We start from the raw sequence: 26300 nt of genomic DNA, 5'->3' as shown, positions 1-26300 counted from the left end.
CTGACTAGGTTTACGGCCCGTATTTCAAAGCTGTGAGAACAGAGGAAGGCAATCGACCAGAAGCAAAGTCACAGTGGGTCGCTGTGCCCATTTCTACCCCAGAAGGGCAGACTGCTAGGACGCACACCGCTCACTACGCTGGAGTACCTGGGCCCAACACCAGGCTGCAGCTCCGGATTCCAGCGTTTTGCTAATGGGGACTCTGAGAGGCGGCAGTGATGGGAGACACGATTGAATTCTTGGGTCCTGGTTTTGGCCGCGGTCCAGTCCCTGTTGTGGACATCTGAGGACTAGATCAGAAGATGGACACTCTATTTCTCTGTTATAGACAGAGAGGGAGAGACAGAGAGAAAGGTCTTCCATCCACTGATTCATTCCCCAGATGGCCACAATGGTCAGAGTTGTGCTGACACAAAGCCAGGAGCCAGAAGCTTCTTCCAGGTCTCCCACGTGGGTGCAGGGGCCCAAGCACTTGGGCCATCTTCTACTGCTTTCCCAGGCCATAGCAGAGAGCTGGATTGGAAGAGCAGGGGGACTAGAACCGGCACCCACATGGGATGATGGCACTGCCGGAGGAGGCTTAGCCTACTACGCCATAGTGCTGGCCCCCTCAAATAAATTTCTTAAAATGCAGATTATTCAGATTGATTCTGTTAAGGGAGGTTCATCTAAACAGCATCTTTTAAAATAACAACCAAAAAAAGCGAACTTTGCTCAAGTCTCACATACATATAATACAGGATATCCTCAGGTCAGTATATATAACTCAGTTTGCGATGACAACCATTCAGACTGACAGATTTTCTAACATTATCCAAAAGTTACTCTAACTCTCCTGAAAGTGGTCAGGAGAGATGACATTCTTCTTACTGAAAAGACTGACAGCCTGTGGTACATTTTTCTCAAATGTGCTTAATTGTTTCAAACATTTAAGTTCTTTGAGAATGGATCTGATTTACGGGAAGACACAGGCTCACTGAGAAAGACATCTGGTAAGCAGATTCAGCTAAATAAACTTTTGACTGAAAAGAGAGAGAGAGAGAAACTATCGCATAATATGGGTGGTTTTCTTAAAAACCATAAAAATGGGACTGTTGTTGTGGCATGGGGGGTAAAGCCGCTGCCTTCCACACCAGCATCCATTATGGGCACTGGTTTGTGTCCCGGCTGCTCCACTTCTGATCCAGCTCCCTGCTAATGAGCCTGGAAAAGCAGCAGAGGGTGGCCCAAGTGCTTGGATGTCTGCCACCCATGGGGAGACCTGGATGAAGCTCCTGGCTCCTGGCTTCGGCCTGGCCCAACCCTGGCCGCTGCGGCCATTTGGGGAGTGAACCAGCGGATGAAAGACCTTTCTCTCTCGCCCTCTCTGTCTCTGTCTTCCCTCTCTCTCTCTGTAACTCTGCCTTTCAAATAAGCAGATCTTTTAAAAAAATAAAATAAAAAGGAAATTTAATGTGGGAATTCCAAACATTCTGAGCAGCCATATCATCTCTGCAATGAATACAGCTCCCAAAAGGCATTTTTTCCTGTGTTTTCTACCGGCTGCTTTGCTCTCCAAATTCTAAACACTTGAGTAAGAGATCACACTGGCATCTCACATGGGCTATCTCACTTACCCACAGATCAACACTACTAAATGTCGACAGCTCACAGATGGACAAACTGAGGCTGAATACTCTGTCACTTGCTCAACTCACACAAGTAACACGGGACAGACAGGTTTATGTCAGTTAGGATTTACACACACACACCTAGTGTATCTATATATTATTATATATCTGATCTTTTTAGGTTTCTCACTGTGCTGGCTCTTCTTATTAGTCTGTTTCTACAACAGCTGCTACATGTGTCTATTGTAGCATTTGCCACCATGCACTGCAATCAACCACTTTATCAACATTAGCTACTCGGTCAGGAGCTTCCAGGGTGGCCTTACCTTGTTGATCTCAATAGTTCCAGAAGTCAGGCCTGCACAGCACATCTACTAAATTTCCCGTAAGTAGCCATAAAGCTGTGGCTTTGAGGCCATTTTTTTTTTTTTTCACTAGCTACTGGTGGGTGAATATCACAGCAACGTGACCGGACCACTGTTCCTACAGCTCCGAGATACCCAGCTTCCACGTGGCACTGTACCTAAGGGAAGATCAGACAGGAAGCGCATTTGCAGGGCTACTCTTACTATCCCTTTTCTTTTTGTAAATGGTAATGGTTTGTAAGAACACAGCTTTTTTTGTTTTGTTTTGAAGGGTTATTTGAAAAAAAAAAAAAAAGAGTAACAGAGAAAGGGAGATACAGAGATCTTTCATCCACTGGTTTACTCCCCAGATGGCCACAACGACCAGGGCTAAGCCTACCGTAAGCCAGCAGCTTCTTCCAGGTCTCCAACATGGGTGGCAGGGGCCCAAAAAGCACCTGGGCCATCTTTTGCTGCTTTTCCCAGGCCCTCAGAAGGGAGCTGGACTGGAAGTGGCACAGCGAGCACACAAATCAGCAACCACATGGGAAGCCAGTGTTGCAGGCTGTGGCTTAAGCAGCTACAACACAATGCCAGTCTCTATTCTGACTGTCTTAATACCACAATATGTGATGTGTGGGTTTTTCTCTTTTAAGTTTCAGTACTGCACTCACATCAGTCTACCTACCTCCAGCAGTTCATACACATTAGGAACATTAATAAAACTAAATTACAGGATAGCTTCACTTTTACGCACATAAAAGAATAAAAGAAAAACATAAGAGAAAATGTAAACCAGCAGCACAAGATAAAGTCTTGCCAAAAGCCGCCTTTCCATTCCAATTACAGAGTCCAGAGGGTGAGACCACACAGCCGATGTGCTTTCCCACACAAGAATTTTGAGAATGGTGCAGTATAATTACAAAATGATACAGGTTAATATTTAAGGAGACATCAAGTCTCTCAAAAAAAATGAATATTTACAAGATCCAGTCTCTGCTTTGTTCAACATTAAAGGTCTCTGAGCTTAGAGGGAAATGTAAAAACACAAATGATGCAATGTTGAGCTAGGTTCACAGAACGACTTACACTTTTTATTCTTTAAGGGAGGCTGTTTATCTGAGGAATAGTAAAGTGTACGGTTTCGGTTCTTTCCTGGTCTCACCTTTTTCTTCCTGCCCTTCCCCCACCTCCACCCAAGCCTGCTTTGGATGTTTCTTAATCTTCCAAGGCACAGGAGTGTGAACGTCACAGCTCTTCAGAGCAGAGTCGGAATGACAGCACTGGGAGCAGCGCTGTGGTGTAGCGGGTAAAGTCGCCGCCTGCGGTGCCGGCATCCCTTATGGGCGCGGGTTTAAGTCCCAGCTGCTCTACTTCAATCTAGCTCTCTGTTGTGGTCTGGGAAAGCAGAAGATGGTCCAAATCCTTGGGTCCCTGCACCTGTGTGGGAGACCCGGAAGAATCTCCTGGCTCCTGGCTTCGGATTGGCGCAGCTCCAGCCATTGTGGCCATTTGGGGAGTGAGCCAGTGCATGGAAGACCTCTCTCTCTCTCCCTCTCTCTCTCTCTCCCTCTCTCTCTCTCCCTCTCTCTCTGCCTCTGCCTTTCAAATAAAAAAAAGAATGACAGCACCATGGGGTTTTCTGGATTCTATGTAAAGTGATGCTGGCCTTCTAGAATACCAGTCTAATTCTTAGAAGCAGAAAACACAGGAAGTTCAATGTTCCAAGAAGAGCTAATAATAACTGATTCATCCTGGCTACCCAGGAAATACACTGCAAGGCTCTGTGCTCTCCAGCAGATCCATCTGGTAACGCCTAATCACCCGGGGACAAGGAGACCAGCCAGAGCTCAAGGAGCTCTGCACAGTGGCTAGAGTGTGGGAAGAACCCAACATGAACCTGGACGGGGCTGGACGGAACCACAGGTCAGAGCTACACAGACAGGAGGAGGCCAGGTGGTGCAAGACAGTGGACAGCTGCTGCTGTCCATGACGATGGACAGGACGGGTCAGAGAGGCCAGGCGCTGAGCAGAAGCGACAAGGACAACAAAGGACTGAGCAGGCAGAGGCACACCCAAGCCCACAGCAGGTGGGGACCAAGGAACTTAACACAGGAGGCTGGGGGTGGTGTTGTGGTACAGCTGGTCAAGCTGTTGCCTTGCTGGCATCCCTCCCTTCTCAACACCCGTTCAAGCCCCGGCTGCTCCGCTTCCAATCCAGCTCCCTGCTCATACGCCTGGGAAAGCAGCAGAGGATGGCTCAAGTGCCTGGGCCCCTGCTACTCATGTGGGAAACCTGGTTCCTGGTCCAGCCGCGGCAGCTGCAGCCATATGGGAAGTGAACCAATGGATGGAAGGTCAATCCCCAGCCCCCTCTCTTTCTAATACATCAATCTTAAAAAAGAGAAGAGGGTGAATCACGGAAAAGGTAAGGAGTTGGCAAAGTACAAAGACAGCAAACAAGAACTTCTGGGCAGGTGAGAAAAAGACGTAAACGTGGGCCCAGGCCACAGGGAGACGTCTGGGGTGGGCAGAAGGTGAGGGAGCAGGAAGTGGAGGAAAACAGGCCTGGTGGGGAGGGAAGCACAAAAGCATCCAAATGGCCTACGGAAATCTGTGCCTTTCCTTATTGTTTCTCCTTGTTGAGTAAAACTCGATTCACAAGAGGAAACGCCTCAATTTACGAAGAAAAGTCACCAGTGAGGTCAGCGGACTTGGAACACGTAAGACAAAAAACTAGTTGGACGGTGAATTTACCTACGTCACACGTTCCCTCACGCTAACCAACAAGCGTTGGAGATGTGCAGGCACACCTGGAGGACCTCGGCGACTTTAAGCCTCACCCACATCTGTGCTTCCCAGCACGTGGGCGATCCTGCTTCTCACTGCCTCCCGAGAAGGGAAAGGGGAGAAGGCAGCGTGCACATCAACACTGCGAACGCAGAAGTTCAAAGATGCTGCGAGTCTCCCATACATTTCGTCTGCCCATGCTACCCCAGGTAACTGACAACAAAATAAAAAAGCCCCAAAAAGAGAGCAACAACAAAAGGAAAACGCAGCAGCAACGAGTACTGAACAAGAACATAGAAACAGCAGAGAAGAGCAAGGCCAGAAGCATGGAAACTGTCCCATTCCCAGGACCAAACAGCAACTGTACCACAGGTCTGTTTGTGAAGACATAATTCTATTTTTCTTTCTTTCTTTTTTTTTTTGACAGGCAGAGTTAGACAGTGAGAGAGAGAGAGAGACAGGGAAAGGTCTTCCTTTTTCTGTTGGTTCACCCCCCAAGTGGCCACTACAGCTGGTGCGTTGCGGCCGGCGCGATGCGCCGATCGGAAGCCAGGAGCCAGATGCTTCTTCCTGGTCTCCCATGCAGGTGCAGGGCCCAAGCACTTGGGCCATCCTCCACTGCCTTCCTGGGCCACAGCAGAGAGCTGGACTGGAAGAGGAGCAACCGGGACAGAATCTGGCACCCCAACCAGGACTAGAACCCAGGGTGCCGGCACCACAGGAGAAGGATTAGCCAAGTGAGCCACAGCGCCGGCCTATAATTCTATTTTTCAACGGAAAAAAATAGGGTAATTAGTTTCCAGTGCCAAAAAAAACACAAAAAACAAAAAACCAACAAACATTCAAGACAAAAGCCATGTGGAGGCTGGGAACGGCCAAGGGGAACAAGTGCTAGCAAGGCAGTGAACGTGAACAGGCACCAGCGTGTCCCCAGCCGTCACGTCCCCAAGCAGGGACTCAGCGGAAGTCGAAGTCTGGGGCCCCGGCACCTCCTCCACCTCTGTCTACCATCTCTCTCTCCACAGAGCGGGTCAGCAGCCAGGGCAGTACTGCAAATAACACCACACACAGACAGAAGCGGGCCAGTTCCCAAGGGTCACGTAGGGAGCGCGTAAAGAAAGGTGCTACAGTCTCATCCACTCGCAGGTCCTCCCTGTGATGGCCTTTTCCTCGGTCTCCACCACCCTCCACGGACTTCCTGCGGAGTCATCTGGCCGCACGGTCCGCTGGCAGGCCCGGACGGCCCTGTGGACATCTGCAATGGCTGCCCTCACAGGCTCTCGAGACTTCCCAAGTGAGTAAGCCTGGGCTGCTGCTCTCCGGCGAGCACAGGCGGACACTGGGGTCGTCTCTCTCATTCGATGGCAAATGATGCAAGCCAGCCGGGTAAGGCACCTTAAAAAACAAAAAAAGTAAAAAATCAACCAGATTTAAAAAAAAAAACAAAACACAGCTCTAACAATGCAGTACAAATTCTCACACAATCTTTTGGCTAAGACTGAAAAGTAATTCAATGAGAAATTTTAATGTTTCATTTTAGCTTTAAATATATGCTTTCCAAAACTACAAAGAAAGCCCTCACAGACTATACATCAAAATATGGCAAATCATCAATAGTTTCTGAAATTCAGAAACAGCACCTGTTAAAATTATCCAGAGAACCTGGCGCCTGGCTTTTCAATGTTCTACCATGGCCAGAACAGCATACAGACTGGCATTCGTATCCTGCCTGGGAACAGTACGAAGCCGCGTGGCTGTAAAATCAGTGACTGGCTCGGTCAGTTGGAAAACTCCCAGCCACAGAATTCTGAAACTGTGTTTCACCTGGTGATAAAAAACTTGGTGCCACCGAACCAGTTCTGGGCGCCAGTTCGCTCTGCCCGATTTTCTTATCTACAGAATTCTTAACGAGGCAAAGGGGCAGCACAATGGCTTGAGCATGGTTTAAAATACAGATGCTGGCCGGCGCCGTGGCTTAACAGGCTAATCCTCCGCCTTGCGGTGCTGGCACATCGGGTTCTAGTCCCGGTTGGGGCGCCGGATTCTGTCCCAGTTGCCCCTCTTCCAGGCCAGCTCTCTGCTATGGCCCGGGAAGTCAGTGGAGGATGGCTCAAGTCCTTGGGCCCTGCACCCGCATGGGAGACCAGGAGAAGCACCTGGCTCCTGGCTTCGGATCAGTGAGATGTGCTGGCCGCAGCAGCCATTGGAAGGTGAACCAATGGCAAAGAGGAAGACCTTTCTCTCTGTCTCTCACTATCCACTCTGCCTGTCAAAAATAAATAAATAAATAAAATAAAAAATAAAAATAAAATACAGATGCCTGGGCCCTGCTCCAGGGCTACTCAACCCACCCCTCTGAGGTTAGGTGAAGGTGTGGCACTTTTATTCTAACAAAACCCTGAGTCGTTCTGCCGTCGGCTCCTGGCTGAAGAACTGTCTCCTGTCGGGATCCGGCTCTGCAGCCACACAATACCTACATGGGGTGGCAGAGATCTCAGCTTGACAGGCTTAAACTAAACCAATCAGCACATCTTTTTTTTTCTCTTGCCTCTAAAAGCTCCCTGTTTGGGGAGGAGCTTGAAACTAAGATGAAGGCTAACAAAGACAACTGGATACACACTGCAATACAGATTATGTCAATTCAAATTCTGCAAGTCACTTCCCAGATAGCTGAGTGGATCACAAGTGACAGGGCAACATTCACACTTTGTAAGTTGCCTCTATGCAGGCCAGCCCAGACTACGTGAAGCTGCTACCCTCACCCCCAAGACAAAAAAGGCAGGCCGTCCTTCCCGGGGGAACGGGTCTGTGACACAGAATGCCATACCTGCACGTGCGTGTCCTCCCTGGCTGCTGACCAGGCTTCACTCAGGGGCACTTCCTCCTCTGACTTCCTGCACACAGCAGCCGAGTGGCGAGGTACACAGTCCCCTGTCTGCGGCATCGTTCAGATTCAGTGACTGTGGACGCCCGATGCCCCCACAACACTAAGGTCAGCTCCTGACAAGAGGGACACATAACCGGGTTCTCAGGGGATCACGGCTTTCTTCGTCTTGCTGGATTTGCTTTGCAGGCCCTTGTCTAAGTCCAGATGGCTTCAAACGGACTTTATTCCAGATCGCTCATCAAAATCCGTAACACAGCTTTACATTTTTCTTTTCCACCAAAAAAAAAAAATTATTTGGTTTGCTGAGGCTTCCTGACTGCGACAGTATGCTCTATTGCTCAATACAAGCTGAAAAAGTGGATCAAGATTCCACAGGAGGGCAAGCAAACAAAAGTGCGCAGGACACCTGTGATGCCCGGGCCGTGGCAAGTTATCATGAGGGTTTTACTTCTAGGAAGTGTGCAGAAAAGAAAGGCAGCATGCTACAGAGCAGGGCTCAGTGTCACTTTATTTGTCACTAGGTTTCTGCCACTAAATTCGTAACTTTCAGTGCCCTGTGTCCTGGTGAATCACTGGCCTGGAATTCAACAGGTACAAAGAATCAGAATCCTCACACTCAGCGTTGAGATTCAAAATCCAGTCTCTCTCTTCTTGCTTCGGTCAGGTCATTTCAATAGAGTCCTCTGGACCATTTCATTATCAGGCTTCTTCTATCTTGAAAAGTCAGCATTGCTCCTGTAGCCTGGAGTCGCTGCAATCTTTCACACGCCTTTGACCTTTTTTTAAAAAAGAGCATCTTTTATAGCTGCAAAAATAAGTGTCAACTCTTGGGTCTCCCTTCAAAGGACAGGTAAAAATCCCCCACGGAGACCTTCCTGACTCTGGAGCCAGACTGCCTATTACTGCATCATGAACCTTGGGCAAGAAACTTAATCTGCTGTGCGTCCATTTGAAAAGTGGTTAATAACTCCATCCACTTCAAAGGATCCTTGTGAGATTCAAATAAATCCACACGCTACAGTGTCAGGCACAATCCGAGAACTGTCCAAACGTCAATTATTACTTTATTTAGCTCCACATTCTTGTACTCTCAAAAGGGTCCCACAGCTTGGTCCTACAAATCTCCCACCACTCTCAATGGCGTCTGATGTTCCCTCATGGACCTCTTGTCTGCTCAACAGGTACAAACAAACCTACTCTGCATTATTACCCTGGATACCAAGATCCACTCAAAAAGAGAAATGCATGCTCCCTGGCCCCGAGGAGCTGGGATCTTGGGTGGGAAACAACCCGTGAAACACTGTAAGGTTATAAAAAGGTTAAGTGCCAAAGAGGGGGCAGGTGTTTGGCCTCATGGTTAGGATGCCCGCACCCCCATCAGAACTCCTGGGTCTCACGTCCAGCTCTGCTTATGTTTCTAGCTTCCTGCTGACGCGCACCCTGATGTCACAGTCGTTGGGTTCCTGCCATCCACGCGAGAGACCTGGAGTGAGCTTCTGGCTCCCAGCTTCATTCAGCCTGGCCCAGCCCCAGCTGTTCTGGAAATTTAGGTAGCTCTGTCAGCCTATTTCCTTACTTTCTAAATAAATAAATAGATTTTTAAGAATTAATTAAAAAAAAAAACTACTCTAAAAAATGAAGCAAACGCCAAAGGGTGTGGTAGAAACCATTCGCATTCAGAGAGCTCACTGTGGGCTGCAGCTCTGCAGGGCTCTTCACTACAGCAGAGGGGCAAGAGGAGTCCAATCTGTGGAGCGCCACAAAAACTTCTGTGTGCCAGGCCCCACGGCAGGCCTGGGGAAAGGGCAAAGAGACACAAGTCTCTGCATTCTGGCAGCTCCAAGGGCTCCACAGGGGCCAAGTTTTGAAGTGAGGAATTGGGGGATGGGGGTGGGACAGGAGCCAGTGCTGTCACTATGGCTTTCCAAACACAAAGAAATAGATGCTACGAAACGGGCAGTCATTTTTCATGTCCTGTAATATGCTACATTCTAAATTGGTTTCCCTGTTTATAAAGCACAATAAGGGGATATTCTCCCCATTTTTTGATACAAATAACATGTAAGAGATTTTTAAACACAGTCAATACTTCCTAAGTGGAAGTCTACCAATGCCCTGTCTGAACACCCTCTGCTCTGCCCTCCCCTCCCCTCTCTCCACCTGTGACTGCCCACAGGCACCAGAGCTGCACAAGAGCCCGAGGATGCACATGGTGACTGGGGTCAGGCGGCAGCGAGGGGAAGGAAGAACGAACTCCAAGGGAAGGTGCGCACATTCCTCCTCTTTGATTCCTTTCTCCGATGACAACTCAACCCATCCCCTCCCCCAAAGAGCCCGCCTTTAGCCAGAGGAACCAAGGCAGAATTCTCAGTCTTTTCCTCTTTCCAAGATGGGCCACCCGTACAAGCTGACAGGTTAAACTCCAACATGCTTGAACCACAATCAGACACAGCTCCAGGCACTCAGACACAGCTCCAGGCACCTTCCTCATTCTCCCCAGTCCTTTCCACGGCTTCTGGTCTCTCAAGATGCGAACTGGCTGATGCCACCATCATTCTCAGAAGCAATGTTAACTGCAAATCCTTAATCGATTAAGAAAGCCAAAACTACATAATTAAGTCGGATCAGAACTTAATTTCTTAATGTTCAAAGCACTAGACTCCACAGTGAACGTGTGTTTAAGATATTTAAAGGCAAACTGAAACAAACTAGGCCCACAAATCTCTCACAACTGCCTACCATGGAGATAATGTGGCACTGACATTCACATTCATGCCCAATAATACCAGGCAGGACTCATCAACACTGAAAAACTGGTCTTTGTATCCCATCATGTCATCTGTTTACCTTTAGTCAGGAACGGCTCTTAGAAATGAAATATGCAAAGGGGGGCCTGTTTTTAAAAAAACATCCATGAAGGCTCTGCCAGCATTTACCGTTTTTTCCAATGTCCTGGCACAACTTGTTCTCTGGGCATTTGGGAAACTACTGAATACCTCAATCAAGGGACTAATTGCAGTTCTATGGATTTTCGAAGCCGTCCTCTCAACTTGAAAAACACACTGATTTTCCCTATGAGTCATTTTGTACTGCCAACACCCGATTTTACCAAAGTGGAATCCGGTACTGCACAGACAGATCCCACACGTGGATGCCTTCAAATCAAATTCCTGCATTTTAAACAGTTTTTGAGCAACTGGGCTTTAAGGGAAAGTTATCCCGAAGGTTACATGAGATATGGAGTAGCGACCACGTGGCACAGGTCCTGGCACTGTTCCTAATTTTCCAACTGCAGCGTCCAAATCCCTGGCATTAAGATTCTGTAGGTGATTACGGGCTATACATGCACACCAGTGCGCACCAAGCAAGGCGTCGCTGAGGCGTAAGCGGTACATGGCAGAACCTGCCAAGGGGTGCACTCTCATCGCCTAGCAAGCCAGAAGGCGAGCTAGACATGGTCAGCGGGTCCTGCAGAACAGAACCGACCCGGAGCGAGTGGACCTCTGGCCTGCACTGACGCTGAAACCCCACACCAGCCTGACGCTGGGGTGCACAATTTTTGTTCTGTCCCTAAGATACTACACCAAACTCTTAAAAAAAAAAAAAAAAAAGACCCAAGGTCACTTAAACTGACAACGCAACAGCACCCTCACAAGCTCCGGTCTCTACAACGCCTCCACGGCCTCGGCCACGCACCGTTCCCGAGGAAACACGGCGAGCGTGCGTGCACAGCACGGCCTTCTGCAGCGACCGCGCGAACACCCCAGTACCGTGCGCCCGCGGGACGACAGCTAGCCACTCCGGGGGCCGCGAGCGCGGGGCAACCCGCACACCGGGGACCGCCAGGCCGCGCCGCTTCCCGCCCGGCCCCGCGCGCGCACGTGCACACCCGGCGCCCGGGACGCGGGGTCGGGGCCGGGGCGGCGCCGCGGGGGAGGGGAAGGAGCCCGGCTCCACTCACGCGCCCGGGGGCGGCACCGGGGCCGTCGCTGCGTCGCTCGCGTTTAAAAACTGAAAAGGGTGGGGAAGCGGCAGGGGAGGGGAGAAGAAAAGGGAGAGGAAAAAAAAAAAAAAAAAAAAAAGACCTGGCTCCTCGTTTCATCCGGAAACCGACGGGCCGGCAGGAAATGACGAAGGCGGAGGTCGTCCGGGTCCGCTCGGCAGCCGGTGCCCGCGCGCTCGGCCGCGACTGCGGGGAGAAGCGCGCCCCGAGCGGAGCAGCGCGGGCCGCGGGCCGCGTCCGGAGCGAGCAGCGTGAGTGGCCGCGGCCCCCGCGCTGCCCGGTGCCGGCGGCCGCGTCAGCGCGGCCCCGCCCCGGCCCGCCCGCGCCCGCGGGGAGGGGCCGGGCCCCGGCGCCGGCACCGGGCTGGGCCGCGGCGGGAGCGAGGCCGCGCTTTGTGCCCGCCCGGCCGGCAGGCGCGGGGCCCGGGGCCGCGCAGGTGTGCGCGGCAGGTGCGCGCGCCCGCTGGTGCCCGCGCCGGTGACGTCCGCGCCGCCGAGCCCCGGCCGCCGTGCGGGGCGCCCGGGCGGGAGGGCCGCGTTCTCCTCAGGGCGGGGTGGGGAGGCCCGGGCTGCGGGTTGTATATAAAGACGGCCCGGGTGCTGCCAGCCCGAGTTTCTGTCAGAAAAGAAGGTTCTCGAAGAGAGACCACATCGAGGCCAGGAGCCCCGAACTGCTGAGGCTGGGACCCCGGGGTCCCCCACCCCCGAAAAGCGGCGTCTCTCAACCCAGCCCCGTTTGCCAGCATTTTGACGTTTTCTCCTCAGAGCGTCAAGTTTACTCGGGGGCGTAACACAGGTCATCCTGGCATCTCCTGGCTTGACAGGAAACCAAAAAAAAAAATTAAAAAGTGGGAAAAGGTCAATTTTCTCGAAAGAGCCCCAAGTGACACTCCCCAGCGCGTGACCGGCTGTGCTGGCGATCCTGCTGAAACATTAACCTGACAGGAGTGACCGTGGTGACACCCGTGGGCGTTTTAGCCTGGACGCCACAGGAGGGCCTTGGTGGTATGCGGTGTGGTCACCGTGCACAGGTGTGTGTGCCCACATGCTGGACCAAAGTTCAGGCCACAAGTGGGCCACAGGTCTGGGCTAGGGCTCCGGACCAAACCGGTCCTCATTCTTGGCAGCCTTGGAACAGTCATGCCCCAGAGTCGTGCATGGTTGTGGACTGCGCAGGAGAGGCCTATCCTGGGTGCAAATCTTTCACAACCACCCTGCTAAAAATAACTCTAGCGCATGTCCCTGGAATAAAAGTAGTGTCATCGCATACCAGTCACGTTGTATAATAGTGCGTTGTATGGTTCAAGTGAAAACATCACGGTTCTGGATCAGCAGGAATTAGACATCCTTTTCCAAACAGAATCAAAGACTGGCGTGTTTGCGGCAGGAGGAAGTGGAGCTCGGGGGTTGAGCATATACCACTCACTGAGTGGCGCACGAGCAAGAAAGCAGCCCGGTTCCTATCCATTCAGACATTAGAAAATAGGAAAGACTTCTGTGATTTGTCAGGTGAGTGGCACCTGCAAAGTGTCTTTGCAACCAGAGCTGTCTTGTCCACTGTTACACCCAAGTGCTGTGCTGGAAGTCTCATCCCTGCCCCATAATGATCCTGAACCTTCGGAAGCATCTCAAAGCAGATACTGGAAGGCCAATTTTTTTTTTTTAAAGCCAAATTTAGCCATTGTTACTGCACGCACATTTGACACCTGCCGAGTTTGAGATCCTGTAACTTGCAGCCGGATGTACGGTCTGCCCTTCCACAAGTAGCCGTCTTCTAAAGTAGGCTGATGATGTGCTGTGAATCATGATGTTCTGTTCAGAGAAGCTCTGGAGTGAGGTTAGAAGGAGTAAGAACTGAAACTGTGGTTAGACCTCATGTCTAACCTCGTGCCTCCTGCTCTGAAAAAAACTAAGAAACCCATAGCTTGTCCAAAACTCTAGGACTTGAGTGGTGTTTAAATATGTAGATCTTGGATCTGTAACTTGTAAAAGTTTATGTTCCCTTGCTAATTTCGTGAGACCTGTCTTTGTATTCCTATCAGACACCAGCAGGTGTTTTAGAGAGAACGCTCCTGCTCTTCGTGTCAGGGGTTTAAGTTAAACATTTTTGCCAGCACTCACTGTAAATGAACACAGGGCACCTGTGGGACCTCAGCTGCCAGTACAGAGAGAACGCACCACGTGGCTTAGCCCCCGGCCTTTCCTGAGTGTTGCTCTTCTCATACTGAGAGAGGCCAGAAGAAAGCAAGTACCACGACCGCCCTGTTGGGCTCACAGCCGAAACTATGTGAACAGGAGTCCTGGGGTCTCACTGGATGCACCGCTTGATCTTAGAGAATTTCTGCAGGGCCTTCACTGTTGTGAACGGCCAGAAGCTTGCAGAATAACCTCTTGGACTTTGCAGAGACTCTTGTTTCCCTCGGTATTAGGAAATGACTATCTCATTCTTAGATAACACAGTACAGTCATCACCTATCATTTGTTCAGATTTTTTTCTTTTTATAGAATGAAAGCCACACTTCACGCATTTCTTTTGCCTCTTAGGTCTTTTTACCTCGATTTACCTTTAAGGTCTAACTTATCTGCTATATCCTGTACTTTCTCATGAAGGAAAATTCCATTCACTTCTGAAACGTAAATAGGACATCCTTACTCTCCTATCTGTTATTTGACAGCATTTGCTGTTACCACTCTTAGCTGTCTGTGGGAATGTCCCAAGAATGCATTTCCTTTAAGAAAGAGCGCAGCTGTGTAAATAGCAAAAAGTAACTTTTTATCCCATGGCCTCCTTGGAGCAGACTGCACTAGATAAGGCCCTCAGAGCAGCCAGTGGAGGGGTCTGGGGAAGAGGACTGTGGCCCCATCCTCGCTCCTCTGGGCCACTCCCGGCCAACCTTGCTCTCCCAGCATCACAGCCAGTTGTCCCAGTTCATGTTGTAAAGTATTCTGTGGCTTTTATCCGGGTGACAGTTCTAACGTGGAGACAGCGATGACATTTCGACCTGTGCCCCTTAGGTAGACTGGCTTCTTCTCCTACCTTCATGTAGGACCTGTGACATTTCACAGGGAAGAATGAGGGGGAATGTGTTATGTGCATCTTTATGGGCCAGACTGAAAGCAGTTTGATGCTTTGGGGCTATATTAGGTAGTTACTTAACAACCATTGAAGGTGGACCAATGTAAAACCGTCTCTGGCTTACTGGAGACGAGCTGTGGTGTCTGGATCTGGCCAGCAGGTCCTCTAATTGCCAGCCTCTTCAGATGGTCACACTGTCGTCCTGACTCCTTGTCTCTCTCTTAGCCCATGGCTGCCAGTTTCGGAGTGATGGGTGATGACGGCTCTATTGATTACACGGTACATGAGGCCTGGAACGAAGCCACCAACGTCTACTTGATAGTGATCCTGGTCAGCTTTGGTCTCTTCATGTATGCCAAGAGGTAGGTTTTTCAGTCCTGAAAAATTCAGTAGGAAACTTTTTGGAATCTGAACAGAATGCATAAAATTCCTTTATCAGAATTTTTGTTGCGCTCTGTCTGCGGTGTCTCCACTAGTCTCTCTTCAAGCCCTGGTGGCTGAGGTAGGCCTTTGAAAACCCCGTTGTTGGCGTTGCAACCCAGCAGGTTAAGCCACCACCTGTGATGCTGGCATCACCTGTGAGTGCCAGTTCAAGTCCCAGCTGCTCCACTTGCAATCCAGCTCCCTACTGATGCACCTGGGAAGGCAGTGGAAGATGACCCAAGTGCTTAAACCCCTACACCCATGTGGGAGACCAGATGGAGTTCTAGGCTCCCCGTGTCAGCTTGGTCCAGTCCAGACCATTGTGGCCATTTGGAGGGTGAACTGGCAAATGGAAGGTTTCCCTCTGTAACTCTGCCTTTCCAATAAGTAAGTCAACCTTTGGAAAAAAAAAAAAAAAGAAGAAGAAGAAGAAGAAAGAAAAACCCCATTGCATTAGGAGAGGAGGATGTGAGTACAGCTCTTGGCACCTGGGCCAGCTACTCCAAACTCCTGAGTCTCATTTCTACTGTAGCCCAGTTTTGTCATCCAGCCCATTCTCACTGTCACCCTGTGATGAGCACAATTTTGTTTTTTTTTTTTTTTGCCCAAGTCCCTGAGATGCAGAAACACTAACGTATGTATCCAGCATATCTCTTTGCCCAGCTTAAGCTCTTCCTGTTTCACGCGCATGACGATACCACAGCGCTTATTAAACAGTATTAGTCTTATCTGATCACTTGTCTGTCTGTCTCACGGAAACTCTTGGCACTTCAGAATAAGGACCTTGACTTTCACCTTTGTGCCCTGGGTGTGCCATGTGCATAAATCCTCATAATTGTGCCCTTCCAGACATTGTAGCATAATTCACCCCAACTTTCTCTTCCATGCTCCCTGGCTCCCTTCTCATAAATATAATTGTTTTTTTAATAGAGAGTGTGTTTTATAGAGAAAAGCAGTATTAGTTGGGCTGACTTGTTTCTGCTTACAACTGTGTACTTTATGATGTCCACTGTAGTTCAAAACAATGAGTAATCCAGACCGAATTTAGATTTGGCCTGGGGGTGGTGTCTTTCCTGGCCCTTGGCCCTGGGACTCGGGAGGTGATGGTGAGAGAAACCCTGAACATCATCACCGAGCCACTGCACAGAACAGCTTTCTTCACAGCATAGCTGCTGCCTCCTCCCCTCTTGTCTGTTATAAGCAGAGGCACGCTGTTCTTTTGAATTTTTATCTATTATTTGAGAGACAGAGTGCTCACATCCACTAGTTCGTTCATTCCCCAAATGCATGCAAGGGACCAGGGCCGAGAACTCAATCCAGATCTCCCATAAAGGTGGCAAGGAACCCAACCACTTACGCTATCGCCACTGCCTCCTAGGGTCTGTGTTAACAGGAAGCTGCAGTTAGGCATAGAGCTGGGAGTCAAATCCAGACACTTCATTGTGAGTGCTGGTGTCTTAACTCACATCCTAACTACCAGGGCAAACACCTGCTCCCTTAATCGTAACAGGATGCACCTGTAATGCCAGTCTGCTGTAGTTAAGATATATTTTATTCATTATTTTCAAAAGCGAAGGGCTGCTCACACTCGGTTTATTCTCGCACCCTAGTACTTCAGCTTCCCTTAGATGACACGGGATGGAAGAGGCATGAGATGTTTTCTCGGTTGCACATCTTTCTGCGCAGTAGCAGCCTATGAGGAGGTTTGGGAAAGCCAGGATGGACACGCTTCCTTTTGCTGTGTGAAATGGATATGTTCAGCCACTTATGGCTCTTTGGCTGTATATATAGAGCCTCATCATTCTTTTTTAAAGTTTTTTTCTCTTTATCTGAAAGACAGAGAGACAGATACAGAAAGGGATCTCCCATCTGCTGGTTCACGCCTCCAAATGGCCACAACAGCCAGGGACAGGCCAGGCCCAAGCCGGTCGTCCCGAACTCAATCCGAGTCTCCCACGTGAGTGGCAAGGACCTAAGTACTTGAGCCACCACCTGCAAGAAACTTAAATTACCGGAGCCTGAACGCCAACCCAGGCGTTCCAGTTTGGGATGTGGGGTCGCAAGTGGCAAATTAAATGCTGTACTGAATGCACGTTCCCCTCATGTTTTATTTTTTAAAAGATTTATTTATTTATTTGAAAGGCAGTGTTAGAGAGAGGCAGAGGAAGAGAGAGAGGTCTGATTCACTCCCCAGATGGCTGCAATGGCCGGAGCTGAGCCGATCCAAAGCCAGGAGGCAGGACCAGGTCTCCCACCTGGGCACAGGGACCCAAGCACTTGGGTCGTCTTCCACTGCCTTCCCAGGCCAAGCAGAGAGCTGGATTAGAAGTGGAGCAGCCGAGACTCAAACCCATATGGGATGCCAGCGCTGCAAGCAGCAAAGCCGCTAAGCCACAGTGCTATCCCCCAACCCATACATTTTAGCGGAAGAAGGAGTACTTGGGCCAAGGAAGTATCTCACAGAGACAAAATAGAAAATAAAACAGTCTTATTGTCATTAAAGTCCTTGCCTTGTCATGGAGCTCCTGATTATTGATCATGAAATATTCTAATCATACAGACAACAATACAAATCTCTCCTGCGCTGATTTTGTGTTTTAGGAATAAAAGAAAAATAATGAGGATATTCAGCGTGCCTCCTTCAGAAGAAGCTTCATCAGAGCCCAACTTTTATGACACAATCAGCAAAATCCGTTTAAGACAACAACTAGAGATGTATTCCATTTGTAAGTGTATTATGTGCTGAATTGTATACACAAGCATGTTTACAGTTAATATTCTGATACTGACTCCATTTAGCAAAAGGTCACCAAAAATAGTTATAGGGCCAGCACTTGGTTGAGTGATTAAAACTCTGCTTGGGACTCCCCCATCCCATATCAGAGTGCCTGGTCCAAGGCCTGGCCCTGTGCTTCTGATCCAGCTTCCTGCTAATGTGCGTTCTCAGAGGCATGACTCAGGTACTTGGGAGACCTGGGTGGAACTCTGGGCTTCTGGGTTCATTCTGGCTTAGCCACACCTGTTGTAGGTATTTGGAGAGTGAACCAGCAGATGGAAGATCTCTCTCCCTCTCTCTCTCTCATTCTTTCTCTCTCTGTCTCTCTCTCTCTCTCCCTCTCTCCCTTTCAAATAAGATGAAAATTGATAAATAAAAGTTAAGTAACAAAAAAGTATCATCCTACAATTGTGTGGGTTGGATGTCCCAGAGCAGTGCCACCGGGGTCAAGCACAGTGTCTGAGGTTCCATTTCTCTGGAGCCTCTGGGGAGGAACTGTTGCTTTGCCCTTCCCGCTTCCAGAGGGCCCCGTGTTCCTCGGTTCCTGGTCCCCTTCCCCTGTCTTCAGAGCCAGCTGCACTGCGCTTTTCTGACTGTCTCTCTGTCTCTGGGAACCTAGTGAGGAAAGCTTGTCTGATGTTAGGGCCCGTGTGATTCAGCTGAGCCAGGTAATCCTGAGTAATCGCCCCATCTCAAGGGCTTTACCTTAATCACATCTTTGCAGTCCCTTCGCCCTGTCAGCTAGGGTGTTCCCAGGTTATGGGGATTGGCATGTGGCCGTCAAGGGGGCCCATTATCCTTAGGAACAGATGTGATGGATCCACACATTTAATGAATCCCAGCGAAGTGGATCTTTCTTAGTACTCATGACATGTCCTGTCTGGCAGAGTCTGGCCATTGAAGAGAGAATTCCAAACAAAATTCTTGTTTCTTAAAGAGGACTCCCAAGCTTAAGGCACGAAGACCCAGATCTACCCTGAGTAGCAGCCACAATAGTATCTCTTTCTTGGCAAGTGAAAATGTGCAAGTTGAAACTGAAGTTTTCAAGCAAAGCAGCGAGTAACATTCACAAGGATTTTTAGACCCATGTTGTGTTTTTATTTTTTTTAGTTTCAGGTTAAGATTTTTTTTGTCAATAAACATTTTTTAGAAGTACAAAAAGAAGTACATTGTTCCTCACTCAAGGTAAGAAAAGGGAGTAGAAAGAAGAACATCACAAAGCATTCGTTTTAAAAGCTTGATTAATGTTTACCCTGTATTTTACAGCTCTGAATAATCCTGATAGGCAAATAATAATGATAAAGCAAACATAGAAAATGGGTATCAGCAGTGTGGAGAAATAAGAGGATCAGAAAGTGCCATAAATTCCCTCTATAGAAATAAGTTAATTCTAAACCACTTCCGTCCTAAGACTCATGGCCTGATGGTGCTTCGGTAATGTTGGCTAGTAATTGCTTTTGCCTTGTTACTGACGTGCTCTCTTCTGTTCCCTGTTGTTGTTGTGTTTTTGATAGCAAGGAAGTATGAATATCAGCAGCCACAGAGCCAGGCTGACAGCGTGCAGCTTGTGTTGGAGTGAGGCCTTGGGAGCAGCAACGGGGAGTTGTTAAACAGCACGGTAGGGAGCTCCAACTCTCTCTACTAAGCCATGAACAGCATTTTAAGAAGAACTTCCATCTGCCTGCATAAAATAATTTCATTTGGGACTTTACATGTTTTTGGGGTGTGTATGTGTGTGTGCTAAGTTTTACTGTTTCAGATTTGCATCTGCCAGCCATCTGTTAGACAAATACAGCTGGCTCAGAGGGCCTGAACACCGGGAGCCGCACATGGCCAGGAAGACGCAGCAGCCACATGCAGAGCCCGCGGCGGGAGCACCCTCAGACTCTACAGCATAGTCGATCCGTAATAGAAGCATCTTTGGATGCAAGAATCCTGGAGCTTCTGCCACTTAGATTAGAATATATTTTACAAAATTAAAAAAAATGGAAGTCCAGCCATCGGGATAACTTCCTCTTAGATTCTGTTCTGTGATGATTGTATCCGTAGCAGACTGATTTGTGTTCTCTGCTGGTGATGACTGTATCCGAGATCCTCAGAGCTCGCACGCACACTGTCTTCCTACATCGCGAAGCGTCCCCTTCTGCTCACTTCAGAAGCTCTCTGTAACTGGATTTTTTTCTTCCATAAATGTGATCCTGGGAGTTTCTGTTTTGTTTTTTAATCCCTTAGTTTAATTTCTACCAGATGGATCTTCTTCAGAAGTGGACACTCCTGTATTGGTGTTGGCAACCTGCTTTTCGGTCAATTTATCATCATTGTTTAATGTTACTATCTGGTTACTTCTACGCCTTTAACATGATAAGCTTTTCTGAAGACTCTCAGGTCTTGTCCCATTTTGTGCTATACAAAAAATGATTTTTTTTTATTTAAATAAAAGTGACTAGAGATACTTGTAGGAAGTTCAACGGTCAATCAGTTTTTCAAGTAAAACTATTCTTAATTCTAAAAGTTAATCATTTCAAGTATTATTTGCTTTTCTCTTTATTACTGTGAAATTGAAGAATATAAATTTTAAATGAAAATTAAGGTTTAGGCCAAATAAAATTATTCAAGGAATTTGAATTTACTTTTAAAATGTATATAATTTGGGGCTGACATTATGGTGTAGTGATAAAGCCACTGCTTGTGATGCCAGCATGCCAGATGGGAGCTGGTTTGTATCTCAGCTGGTCCTCTTCGGATCTAGCTCCCTGCTAAGGGCAGGAGGAAAGCAGCTTAAGATAGCCCAAGTGTTTGGGCCGTTGCCACCCAAATGGGGGAGACCCAGATGAAGCTCCTGACTCCTGGCTTTGGCTTGCCCTAGCCCTGGTCATTATGGTCATCTGGTAGTGAACCCTCTCTCTGTTTCTCCCTAACTCAGTCAGATATATTTAAAAAATAAAGTTTATATAATTGAAAAATGTGTATAGTATATATATGAGTGCTTCCAGAAGTTCATGGAAATGTGCGTTAGGAAAAAACTATGTGTACATTTCAACATTTTCTGGCACCAAAACTTAGCTTTGAATTCCATATTCCCCACCAACTTTCTGAAGCCTCCTCTTAACTGTGCAAGGTGAATTGCTGCCCAGGTGTGCTAACACAAATGAATTTGAAGGCACCACCTACACCTAGAGCTAAACACTGACTGCAGGGAGGTAAACTGCTGTAATCGTGGGCTGGAGGCTGCAGGGCTGCAAGGGGGCAGTCTCTCCAGCTCTGCTCAGGAGGAGGAGCACTGCATACTGTGTGGGCAGAGAAATGAATCAGGAGCCGGAGTGGTTCACTTGTCACTGGCATGCCACACACCCTGCACCTGGTGCGAAAACACGGCCGGTTCTAAAAGCAGTGCATGCCAATAAACGCCAATCACAGTGAAACTAATTGTCTTATTTGCATCCACTGGAACGAGACAGCCCTCAGTAAAAGCTGGCAGGCATTTGGTGAGCAAGTGAGGCACAACGCCTTCTTCTCTAGAGTTGACCCAGGGGAACCAAGCACGCCTACACTGGCAGGGACCCCCATTTCTCCCTGGCTTTGGCCGCCGAGCCGGAAGAGAGAGCCCTGTAGCCAGCCCTCAAATTGCTACAGGCAGGCTGGCCACCGTGGAGTCAGTAGCCCTGTTTTCCTTGGGAGTCAGCGTGGAGTGGCTGATGAGCTGGTGGTGGGCACTCGTGGGCTCCTTTCCTATGCCTAAGAGACTTGAGCGTGTGGAGTACTGCGCTGCTTTTGCGGATGCCGGCCGCAGCTGCATGGAGCCAGGTGTTTGCTTTTGGCCACACGCTGTGGCAGGCCGAGTGATTCGTTGGAAGATGAGACGCAGGTACTGTGGTGAGATTGCTGTCACATCAGAAGTTGCCTGGGTGTGAAGTAGGGATGAGAGAAGGTAGTGGTGGTGATATGAAGTAGTTTCGGGTATTAAAATGATACAAGAATAGATTTAACCTAGAAAACCTAAGTAAAGAGAGAAGGGACCCGAGTAACTCATTCAACAAACAGGTTGTGGGGGCCTGTGTGGTGGCGCAGCAGGTGAAGCTGACAGCTGGACACAGGTATCCTGCAGGAGTGCAGGGTCTAGTCCCAGCTGCTCTGCTATAAAGCAAAGCTGATGTCCTCCCTCTCCTTCGTGTTCTATTCATCCTCTAAAGACTATGGGAGGCACAGGTGCAGGAGGAGGAGCCAAGGGCAGTGCTGGGGTCTTGGGCTTAGCACTACGGCGGTGAGACCCACAGACCCCACCCTTCTGTTGCAACATGGATGTTTCCATAACCTCTAACCCCAAATAAAGGAGTGGTATTTGGTGTTGGATTCTAGGCTAAAGTAGTCCCTACTTTTTTTTTTTTTTTTAAACTTAGCTGTAGTGAGAAATTAAATGTGTCCATGTGACAAAGAGAGGCCATTGACTGGCTAGATTCAGGGATGGGGGGGGGGGTCCAGCCCCAGATTTGATGCCAAAGGGGCATTGCTTTGTCCCCTGATGTTTGTAGCTCCAGTTTCACATACATGGAAGAGGTCTCATTGTTACGAACGAGTGGTTTCATCGCTGGGATCTTTATAAAAATGTGTTTTGACGGGCTGCAGACTAGCTGAAGAAAGTTGGGGATTTTGAACTGCAAGCAGCTCGGTGGGGTTACACTCGTGTGCAAACGGTTCTGGCCGCAGAAATCCGAAATTCTTGAGAAAGTGTGCCACAGAAATGTTGGGTATTTACGAGACAGCAAATAAGTATATGCTTTATTCTTTTGTGGGTGAGGGTAGAGAAAGAAAGGGTGGTAATGTCTCTGAACAACAGTTTTATTTCGAGGTTTAAAAATCCAGGCCTGTGTGAGCTGACTGCAATTTAATAGAATTCTCTTGCTTTCAGCACAGTAACTAGCCCAAAGTAAATGCTCATTAAATACTTGGTAACTTACTTGTAACCGTTTATAGAATCAATGGCTTATTCTTCCTGTTTTTTAAGAATGCTTGTAGGAGGTGGGTGTTCAGCTCAGCGGCTAAGACACTCGCACCCCAAGTGGGAGTGCGTCGGTTAATCCCTAGCTTTAGCACCTGTCTTGCATCTGCTGGTTCTCTCCCAGAATGGCTGCAACAGCTAGGGACTCCCAGGTCTGCCATGTGGGTACAGCGGCCCAAACACATCTTCCACTGCCTTCCCAGGCACCTCAGCAGGGAGCTGGATCACAAGCAGAGCAGCTGGTGATGTTGCTGTCACAAGCAGTGCCCTAACCTGTTGCACCACAATGCCAATCCCCAGGAACTCAGATTTAAGCAAACTGTGGGCCTAATGAATGAACAGGTTGGGAGAGGCAGATAGAGCAAGCGGGCACTTTTATCAAGTGGGAATAAAAAGCATACAGGACTGTTTTGTATTATTGTGACTTTTCTATAAGCTTGAGCATTTTTGTTTTTTAGTCATAGAAAGCATGTTGATAAATCAATTTTTTAATAAACCAGATCTTATTTTTGTGTCATACTTCAGCAAAACTGAAAAGATGTCTGGACAACCTTTTGTTTTTTTTTTTTAAAGATTTATTTATTCATTTGAAACACAGAGTTGAAGGGGGGGAGAGAGAGAGAGAGAATCTTCTATCCACTGGTTTCACTGCCCAAATGGTTGAAATGGCTGGGGCCGGGCAGGCTGAAGCCAGGAGCTTCTTCCGGGTCTCCCACGTGGGTGCAGGGACCCAAACACCTAGGCCATCCATCCTCCACTGCTTTCCCAGGCACATTAGCAGAAAGCTGGGGCTCTGAACCACACTAGCTCAAAGCTGTGAATGATGGATGTCTGGTACATTTCAACTGAGAACACCTTCAATGCATGTGAAGCTTTCAGACGGTAAAGAGCAGAAGTTGGGGCCAGTGCTGTGGTGTAGCAGGTGAAGCTGCCGGCTGTGCTGCCGGGATCCATGCGGACTCCAGTTCCTGTCCTGGCTGCTCCACTTTCAGTCCTGCTCCCTGCTGATAGCTTGGGAAAGCAGTGCAGGATGGCCCAAGTGCTGGGGCCCCTGCACCTACTTGAGAGACCCTGGTGGAGCTCCTCACTCCTGGCTTCAGTCTGGCCCAACCCCAGCTGTTGTGGCCATTTGGGGAGTGAATCAGCAGATGGAAGATGTCTCTCTTTTTCTCCATCTCTCTCTCTTACTCTGTCTTTCAAACAAATGAAGCTTTAAAAAATAAAATAAAAAATAAAAACCTCACACAGATAGTAATTTAAAAACTTGACTCCCTTTCCTCTGGTGTCAAGTTCTTTTTTTTTGACCCATTGTAGTATCTTGCATATAGTGGAGGCTAAACAAATATTTACTTAATTTAATTGATTTGAATCCAGAGTTATTGCTATCCAGCAAAACACAGCCTATGAATTAACCACATTCTAATAGTTTTTAATTTTTTTCCAACACAAAAAAGAGAAACAACATTCTATCATTCTTTCTGCTTTTTGCTGGCAGAGCAGTACACTTTGTAAAAGTAGTTCTGTCCCGGCCAGCGCCGTGGCTCAGTAGGCTAATCCTCTGCCTTTGGTGCCGGCACACCGGGTTCAAGTCCCGGTCAGGGTGCCGGATTCTGTCCCAGTTGCTCCTCTTCCAGGCCAGCTCTCTGCTGTGGCCCGGGAAGGCAGTGGAGGATGGCCCAAGTGCTTAGGCCCTGCACCCCATGGGAGACCAGGAGAAGCACCGCAGCATCCAGCAGTGCACCAGCCGCGGCGGCCATTGGAGGGTGAACCAACGGCAAAGGAAGACCTTTCTGTCTCTCTCACTGTCCACTCTGCCTGTCAAAAAAAAAAAAAAAGTAGTTCTGTCCCAACCACATACATGATACCCTCCAGAACACACAAAAAAGGGAGGGAAGATTTTTCCCCCAAAAAAATTTTCAGAGCACAGTAATTGTAATTTTTAAGGAGGTATACTTTTTTAAAAGATATAGTATTATTCTTCAAAAGCATCTAGCAATTAACTTTTTTAAAGATTTATTTATTTTATTTGAAAGACAGAGTTAGAGAGGCAGAGGCAGAGGCAGAGGCAGAGGCAGAGAGAGAGGTCTTCCATCCACTGGTTCACTCCTGAGATGGCCACAACGGCTGGAGCTGCGCCGATTTGAAGCCAGGAGCCAGGAGGTTCCTCGGGGTCTCCCATGTGGGTGCAGGGGCCCAAGCACTTGGGCCATCCTCCACTGCCCTCCCGGGCCACAGCAGAGAGCTGGATTGGAAGCAGCCAGGACTCGAACTGGCACCCATGTGGGATGCCGGCACTGCAGGTGGTGGCTTTACCCATTATGCCACAGCACTGGCTCCAGAAATTAACTCTTGATTTGTTTTATGCCAATAAGCATGGCTGTGTGGAAAATCCAGAAGAGCAAACAATCCGGGTGATATGTTTGCCTTTCCAGTAGGTGTGCTACAATCCGTATTTTAATTAGTTTCCGGTCTCCACGCTCTTACACCAATGATATCAGCTGGCAAACCCAAGGCTGCTAGACTTCCACGGGGATGGAGCCATAGGGAGTTGCCCGTGGGCCTGCGCAGTCTCGAGCAGACCAATTATATCTGAAGAATAATCGTGGTGCAGGTGATTCTTTCTACAAATCGATCTCTCCAAGGTTCATATTCAGATTGAGCAAACTACCACGAGAGGCCAAGCCATAGAAAAGCACATTCTTTCTTTTTATTAAAGATTTATTTATTTATTTATTTGAAAGTCAGAATTACACAGAGAGAGGAGAGGCAGAGAGAGAGAGAGAGAGGTCTTCCATTCACTGGTTCACTCCGCAATTGGCCGCAATGGCCGGAGCTGCGCTGATCCAAAGCCAGGAGCCAGGAGCCAGGAGCCAGGAGCTTCTTCCGGGTCTCCCATGCAGGTGCAGGGGCCCAAGGACTTGGGCCATCTTCCACTGCTTTTCCAGACACAGCAGGGAGCTGGATCGGAAGTGGAGCAGCCAGGTCTCAAACAGGTGCCCATGTGGGATGCCAGCACTGCAGGCCAGGGCGTTAACCCTCTGCACCACAGCACTGGCCCCAGAAAAGCACGTTCTGAAGCTTGTCCAGTCACTGTTCTCCACAATTGACCGTGCTTCAGCCCAGTCTAACAAGCCATTACTGCTTTGGATATCAGGAGCACATCAACCAACCCACCGTTGTTGACTGGAAACTTGGTACAGCCCAAGGACATAAGCCTACAGTCCAGGGCAACAGCAGGCTCACTGGCCTGGCTGCTGGCACCCTTTTTTTTTGAGCTGGAAGGAGCCGCCCCTTCTCTTTCTTTCTTTCTTTCTTTTTTTTTTTTTTTCTCAGTTCATATAATTTATTGCAGTTAGCACCCCTTCTCTTTCTTGAAAGTTAGTCATCAAACTTAGC

General features: G+C 48.6%; 2 protein-coding genes across 15 annotated transcripts in view; one reads left to right on the top strand and one right to left on the bottom strand.

Moving 5' to 3' along the window:
* Window positions 1–11805, bottom strand: part of SLC20A2 (solute carrier family 20 member 2) — a 104055-nt gene extending 92250 nt beyond the window's left edge. Inside the window, exons 1-4 of one of the 9 annotated variants that reach the window (XM_062212913.1) lie at window positions 11717–11803; window positions 8246–8407; window positions 7572–7899; window positions 1937–6139 (exon numbers count right to left, since the gene is read on the bottom strand). The gene's annotated coding sequence lies outside the window, so the exon portion shown is untranslated. Of the gene's footprint in view, window positions 1–1936; window positions 6140–7571; window positions 8408–11327; window positions 11350–11592; window positions 11611–11716 lie in introns of those variants that run through there. The other 8 variants (XM_062212914.1, XM_062212909.1, XM_062212910.1 and 5 more) reach the window with 8 other exon arrangements.
* On the top strand, window positions 11789–20533 carry SMIM19 (small integral membrane protein 19). 6 transcript variants are annotated; one of them, XM_062212923.1, is made up of 5 exons: window positions 11789–11885; window positions 12994–13142; window positions 14935–15071; window positions 17734–17858; window positions 19423–20533. In XM_062212923.1, exons 3-5 carry the CDS (start codon window positions 14938–14940, stop codon window positions 19485–19487), a joined length of 324 nt encoding a protein of 107 aa, XP_062068907.1. In that variant the 5' UTR covers window positions 11789–11885; window positions 12994–13142; window positions 14935–14937; the 3' UTR covers window positions 19488–20533. The 6 variants fall into 6 exon arrangements, with proteins under 6 accessions (XP_062068907.1, XP_062068909.1, XP_062068904.1 ...); XM_062212920.1 differs by lacking the exons at window positions 11789–11885; window positions 12994–13142 and adding an exon at window positions 12194–12664 and having other exon boundaries at window positions 19423–19526; window positions 19668–20533; XM_062212924.1 differs by lacking the exon at window positions 11789–11885 and adding an exon at window positions 12196–12664.
* The last annotated feature ends 5767 nt before the right edge of the window (window positions 20534–26300 follow it).

This window comes from Lepus europaeus, chromosome 16 (genome assembly GCF_033115175.1).
Source record: "Lepus europaeus isolate LE1 chromosome 16, mLepTim1.pri, whole genome shotgun sequence".
Classification (NCBI taxonomy): domain Eukaryota; kingdom Metazoa; phylum Chordata; class Mammalia; order Lagomorpha; family Leporidae; genus Lepus; species Lepus europaeus.
This window is presented reverse-complemented; position numbering and strand designations above follow the sequence as displayed.

Bases quoted from the DNA above. Each gene is read 5' to 3' on its own strand.
- SMIM19 (XM_062212920.1), top strand. From the start codon at position 12,641: ATGCGGTGTGGTCACCGTGCACAG. The intron at 12,665-14,934 runs GTGTGTGTGCCC...TCTCTCTCTTAG, and splicing joins GGTGTGGTCACCGTGCACAG to CCCATGGCTGCCAGTTTCGG. The intron at 15,072-17,733 runs GTAGGTTTTTCA...TTTGTGTTTTAG, and splicing joins CTCTTCATGTATGCCAAGAG to GAATAAAAGAAAAATAATGA.